The sequence below is a fragment of the Apium graveolens genome, chromosome 2, assembly GCF_009905375.1.
Source record: "Apium graveolens cultivar Ventura chromosome 2, ASM990537v1, whole genome shotgun sequence".
Taxonomy (NCBI): Eukaryota; Viridiplantae; Streptophyta; class Magnoliopsida; order Apiales; family Apiaceae; genus Apium; species Apium graveolens.
The window spans coordinates 101,803,049-101,810,027 of NC_133648.1; the positions used below are offsets into that span (position 1 = coordinate 101,803,049).

At 33.8% G+C, this 6,979-nt stretch overlaps 1 protein-coding gene across 1 annotated transcript; it reads left to right on the forward strand.

Moving 5' to 3' along the window:
• Positions 1–2,627: 2,627 nt before the first annotated feature.
• On the forward strand, positions 2,628–3,440 carry LOC141707688 (auxin-responsive protein SAUR72-like). The gene has a single exon (XM_074511004.1). It carries the CDS (start codon positions 2,755–2,757, stop codon positions 3,166–3,168), a length of 414 nt encoding a protein of 137 aa, XP_074367105.1. The 5' UTR covers positions 2,628–2,754; the 3' UTR covers positions 3,169–3,440.
• Positions 3,441–6,979: the final 3,539 nt, after the last annotated feature.

The following is a 6,979-nucleotide window of genomic DNA, read 5'->3' on the forward strand; positions in this document are numbered from 1 at the left end:
AGGAATAGGCCTTGCATATTGCTTAACGGCGTCATGGTGGACACCCAACCTTGCTGACCGGAGATCCCAAGAACTTGGTTCAATGGGACAACTAAATCATGATGACCAAATCACTGTGGGGGTAACCCTGGCCTATTTATATGATGATGAAACAGTGAGACCGTGAGGTACGAGGTTAAACTTTATGATTTTAATGATCTTTGACGAATACAAGGATTTCAAGTTTGAATACATAATATTCGGTTGAGTAAACGCGGGTTACTCTATAATATAAAGATCACCTATGCAAGAGAGAAGTAAGGCCGCTTCAAAGAAGAATTGCGAGGCACAATTCTTTAGAAACTGTTGCAGAACCAGGATGATATTCCAGGGCCAAAATGGACATAGTCATGAGAACTAAATGAGTCAGGAAAGATATAGTGATAAGTATATCACCGTTTACAAAAACGGTCGAACAGTTCAAGTATATCGCGTCATATACTCATTCGAGTGAAGATTCAATGAGCATTCTCTACCTATCGTATGTTATACTGACCGCCAGAACTATCACCAAGTCAAGCTCCGCGTCTTTCTGTCTATGTGGTGCGTGCTACTAGACCATCAATCTCATTTGTGGGGGATTGTTGGACAAACTTAATATTTTAGACTAAGTTGTGAATCATTTTGAAACTCTATATGAGTGACACATTATGTGTTAGTGGTGTGTATTTATTGGAATGTATTCTCCTCTTCGAGGGGATTACAACGCATATTTACACGCTCAAAATGAGTAAAAGGTGAATGAGAACCGATATTCCAAAGTGTGACCTTTTAATGTAAAAAGTGCGTTTTATACCACATCGAGAGTAGCACAAACCTATTCCTTGGTTTTTCTTTCAAATACCATGTACCACATCGAAAAGAAAAAAGTCCTTTCAAGACTCTCTTTATATCTAGAGTCTTAGGACACCAGTTTTATTAAGTCGAGAAAAGAAGATCTGTCTCCAGTTTTATTAAGTCGAGAAAAGAAGATCTGTCTCTTTAATTCTCGGTCTCTTCAGTCTTAAATTCTCCAATTATTCCGATAGTTTTCGGGCTCAGTTCAAGTTCCCTGAGAGTATTTTTGATTTATTGGTTATACTAATAACTCATTTTATCCTGGGAAGCAGGTCGCTAAACACGGATGGTGCGGGGTGAAACTGCTCTAAGGAGACAGTTTTCTGGATTCGAGATTAAATCCAATCTATATTTGTTTTCTCAAACCTTTCTCCTAATTTAATTGTTAATTCTTATATGCTTATGTGATTTAAGAATTAACAATATTCTTGTGAATTAGTTATATATTGAATATATATAATAATCTCTATATTGTATAAGATTGATAACAACAGTCTTCCTGTTTTGAGGATAGAAGTAGGACTATGTACATTTTACCCTCCCAGGACCCCGCTCTAAATATGTTATACTGAACATGTTTAATTTGATTTGATTTATTTGATTGTTTATCATAAAAATTGTCGTAACAACACTGTCTCACATACTCAACGACCATTTTCATTGGATGTCTCCGACAACCCCAAAACAATACCATAAATTTTGAAAAATTATCACAAATCAAAATTATCCCAAAGCATAATGAAAATACCCCCTTACTTGTCGCCTTATCTCGTGCCATCAACAAATCACTTCAAATCTATACAAATACGTTGTGAATAATAAAATATCACCAGAAATTATTTGTATTAATCACTGATTCTCATTTTAACGATTCTCGTTTGGGCTATATAAATACTTGGTTTTTAGGGTGTTGAATTGACAAATTTTTGAAAAAAAAATACTCCCGGTTCTCCTAAGTTCCTCTGTCCCTCCTATTTATTTACGTTTTTCATTTTGAGATATCCCTTCCAATTGTTTGCATTTCAAAATTTTCTAAAAATAGTAAAGTTTTTATAATTTTTAAAATAACTACATCCACTACTTCTCTCCACTGTACTCACTTTATACAAATAATATTAATCGTAACTACTATTTTACTCATTTTTTTAATTTTCTTCCACTACTTTATCATTTTTTTATAAACTTTATGCTCAACCCAAATGTAAATATTTGGGTTGGATGGAGGGAGTATATATTATGAAACGAGGTTTTGACAGACATTTTCACGCTTTTTTAAAATATAGTTTCATTAATATTTTTTTATTCTTCTAAATAAAAATTACCACTCATATAAGATATAATTAATTAGGGACCAGGGATATAGTAATAATGTTGACAATAATTTATTTCAATAAATTCTAGATTATAATTTTTAAAAAACGAATTCATCAAGGTCGGATCCAATTTTTAGACACTAGTGAGGAACAGTGAGTGTCCCGTGTCCAACAGGTCTTAAACTCCACATCACATGGGTCTTAATATTCTCGTGAGCTGCAATAATCTGGAATATCTTCGGAATGTCATTCTCTTTCCTCCCAAACAAAAAGCAAGAAAATACGGAATATATGTTTCTTTTCCCATTTATACAACCAGCAAATTAACTACTCCTAATTTTATATATTTTCTAAATAAACAAATTTAACAACACCAATAATAATTAAATAATTGTACCTGCCAAGTACGCCTACCTGTACGTCTCACCTTTCCTATAAATTTACTCCCTCTCAGTCTCTCCTCTCCCCATCTCTCTCTCTCTCTCTTTCCCCTCTCTCCCAGTCTATACATACACACCTGTATCTATCTATACATACATCTCTTTTTTCTCTCCTTCCTTTCATCATGAAGAAGTTGATTCGCCGCCTCTCCCGAGTCGCCGACTCTTCTCAATACACTCTCCTCCGCTCCTCAACTCGGTCTTCGACTCACTCCTCGACTCGTCCTCTCAGCTCAAACTCGTTCCGGTCACTGAAGCTCCGCCGGTCCAGCGGTGTTCCGGTCGGTCACCTCCCGGTCTACGTCGGCGAAGAAATGGAGCGGTTCATCGTGAGCGCCGAGCTGCTAAACCACCCGATCTTCATCCAGTTGCTCAACAAATCGGCTCAAGAATACGGTTATGAACAGAAAGGCGTGCTTCGTATCCCCTGCGATGTTGTAGACTTCGAGAAGGTTCTAGAAGCTATGAAAGTCGGTGAGGTTTCGATCGATGTTCAGGATCTGATTGGCTCGATCTCCGATGAATTTGAGTTTCTGTAGCGGAGTTTGAATTTTTATAGATTTTTAGATACCGAGATGAGATAGATGAGTAGATCGTAGATTGTGAGCGTATGAGTAGATCGATATGTGGTTTGTATATAAAATGTGTTTTAGGAATTAAAAATTAGGGTTTGTAGGTTTGGATTTTGTGTTGTTTACAGTGTAGTGAGAGCCTGTGAGGGATCTATTTACATATTTCTCTCCTCACTGTGATACATGAAATGATATCCGTGCTTGTATTTTTGCCCTAATTAATCTCCTTTTTTTGCTTTTGTTTTTGTTCCCTGACAATATGAACCTGTAGAAATGTTTTGATCTAATGTCTTGGCTGCACAGGCTTAAAAATCGGAAATTGATATTAATTTCATATTTTGTTAAGATTAATCGGTAATTTCATCATGTTATAACAATTAATCAATTGTAAATAATTGGAAGGATTAACCGAAATATTATTCATTAATTTCATCAAATTGAAGAATTTTAAAATTAATTTTGTTTGTTAAAATATTGTGATAGGATTTTTAAAAAAAAAATTATTTTTATATAATTTTATGTAAATAACATATATATACTATATAAATCATATTTATATATTTAAATAATATTAAAAAATATGACTAATTATTGTCTGATTAATCATTCCGATTATTTCTTGATTTAACGATTAATCATTAATCGATAACTCAATCAATTGGGTCCGATTACCGATTTTTACAATACTAGCCAGAAGTAACACATGCGCTAAGTAACGTGCATTTTACACATAAGAAGTACTAGTTACGGAGTACCACTCCTGTACTGGTTAATCAGTTTGATGTACTCCTCCGTCCACTTATATATTTTCTATTTTGACTTTTAAAATTGTTCATATTAAACGATTGATTATTAATTTATATTTAATTTAAATATAGTCATGAATAATCTTGTTAAATTCGTATTAATGAATAATTTAATATAATAAAATTTTTATATTTAATATTAATACAAAATTAAAGATATTATCAATTAAAAATATGCATTGAAAAACGTATCTAATATAAATTGAAAACGGTTTTTTGGGACTGATGGAGTATTTAAAACGGACGAACGGTTAGAGTTGAACGAACTGTGGACCGTCTTGGGAAGAGTATCCTTTCTTTTTTCTAAACAGACAGACGGGGGACAATTTCTGTAATTTCCGGTAATTTCGGTGGCTTTTTGCGGCTTAACGTATGTGGTGTGGGACAGTAGTTTAAAGATTAGGTCTTAATGGTAGGTGGGTACATTTTATCGGGATGGTTGTACTGAAGGGGTACTTATGTAATCAACCCAAGGTATCGAATATTTCTCCGTACAGTCGATATGTATGTTGTATAGTTGTAACATATTTGGGCAAGACAACGACTCACCAATTGCCCAATGGCAAAGGTGTTTGGCTGTTCTATTTGGTCTTTGTACAATAATTTTAGTTTTAGTGATCTTAAGTTTTGGTATATACAATTGAACTTGACTTTGTATATGCATAAACTTTGAAAAATTAATATATTTTTTTATAATAGGGTGTCCTTTGCCGATTTACGTTAATAATTTTTTTATAATACAGTGTCCTAGGCAGGCGGACTAATCTGTCTAGCACAATATCTCATGTTCATAATGTCCCACAAAATTTATCTATAATAAAATCGGACGAAGTTTCTTCGACAGTTAAGTTCTTAATATCCCGGTTTCAACGAATTGTGTGTAGGATAAAATTAGCAAATTTTACTCATTTATTAAATTTGTTAATTTGTCTAAATGAAACCATACTATTATTTTTATTTTAGTTTAGAAAAATAATTCATTTAACAATATTATTTATTTATCGATATCGAAGATTTTTATATTATGAGTATATCAGTTCCTCCAATTTCAGTTGGTGCCACTGAAAATTTTGACATTGACATTATAGTATAACTGGAATTAATTGTACGAAAGTCGATTGTGATGATGTTAATTTCAAGAATGGTGTAACTTGTATTTCTCTGTAATCAAATTTTGATATTATGTAATTCATAAAATATTTTTATTTTTCATATTAAGCTATCTCAAAATAAAGGGGGATTTATCCCTAGTCTTTTCATTGAAATACATAATATTTTTATGTTAAAAACAAAAACATGTAACTCCTTAGTTTTGATGATCACAACACAGCAAGCCATCATGTTGTTATTTGAGAATGTTTGCAGGATATAACAGCTTGATATCAGTGTTGTTTAAGTATCATGACAGCAAGCTATCATAAGACAGTAATCTATTTCAGCAAGCTATGATCACGATTGTCAGAATAACAGCAAGCCAAGATGCACAGTCCAGATTCAACAAGGAAGTCGAATTTCATGGAGATTTTATAGGATCTTCATATATATCAGTTGTAAGGACTTCTCTAATATAATATACGTGCATGATATATAGAGAGCTCATTTTTAAAACGTTTTTAATCATTCAAATTGATTTCCTAAAGAATAGGAGTTTGTTTCTCTTTTAAACTCTTTCTCCTATCTTCTTATTAAAACGTTTTATCCTCTACATAATAGAAGAGATATTTTCTGAACGTTGGACTTCTGTGTTTCTCTTCTATCTAACGTACACATGAACGTTGGAAAAATCATCCCAACGATCTTACACGGTAGAATTGGATTCTAGCCGTTGTAATTTGTTGAGGCTGTTTTCAAACGTTAATGTGTGGTTATATAAGAGGTTTTCTTGCAGTTTTATGAGGACGAATTTGCAAGCAAGAACACATACAACTCCTGATCTTTATTGATTTCAAAATACTCTCGAGCTCTAAATATATACACGTGTTTCATCTTAGAGAGAGTTTATAGTTTGAGTTGTAATCTTTATCACTGATTTGTATTGTTCAAATTGTATTGATTAGTTGCTGGATAAGTTGGTTAGGGAAACAAGGGTTTAGTGGTACTTGCTAGAGGAGTTTGTACTACGGGGTAGTATAGTACTTAGAGAGCAGGTTCTTAAACAGGGTTTCAGCAAGCCATTATCAGCAGCTGGGATAAAGGGAGATATATTATTGTATCTTGTAGTTGTAACCTTCATTGATCAATAATATATTCTCTTACCAAGTTGGTAAGGGACCAGGACGTAGACCATAGGGGATTAGGGGTCGAACCTGGCTAAAATTCTTGTGTGTTCTATTTACTTTCCTGCACATTATTTTCTGCATTGTATTTAGTCATCTCAGCTTACTATCATTGTCAGATTATAGTTCAGTTGGTAAAATCTCAGTAAGCTATTATCGGGTAAAATCTAAAAGTAATCCTAGTTAGCCATAATCACCTATTCACCCCCCCTCTAGGTGTTATTTCAGTTGGTATCAGAGCATTGGTATACTAATCTTTCTGTAACAGGAATAGTATTCGATCGAAATGGCTGACAAATATCCCGAAGGAACCTCAGATTACCGAGCACCTCTCTTGCTTGGTACAGAAAACTATAACTGGTGGAAAGGTCGCATGGAAGTGTATCTATCCAGGGAGCCACTAGCTTTGAGAGTTGTTCAGAAGGGTCCTTTTGAGTTTAAGGACAAAGAAGGCAAAGTGAAAGACGTTGATGATCTCACAGAGGCTGAACTAATCAAATACAGCTTCAATGGAAAGGCTAGGAATTCTCTCATGAATGGGTTATGTCCTAGTGAATGTGATAAAGTCTCTTCATGCAAATCAGCTAAAGAGATATGGGATACTCTGGAATTGTATCACGAAGGATCCAAGAGTTTAAGAAAGGTGAAATTGAGTAAACTAATGAATGAGTTTGGAAATTTCAAGCTTCAAGACGG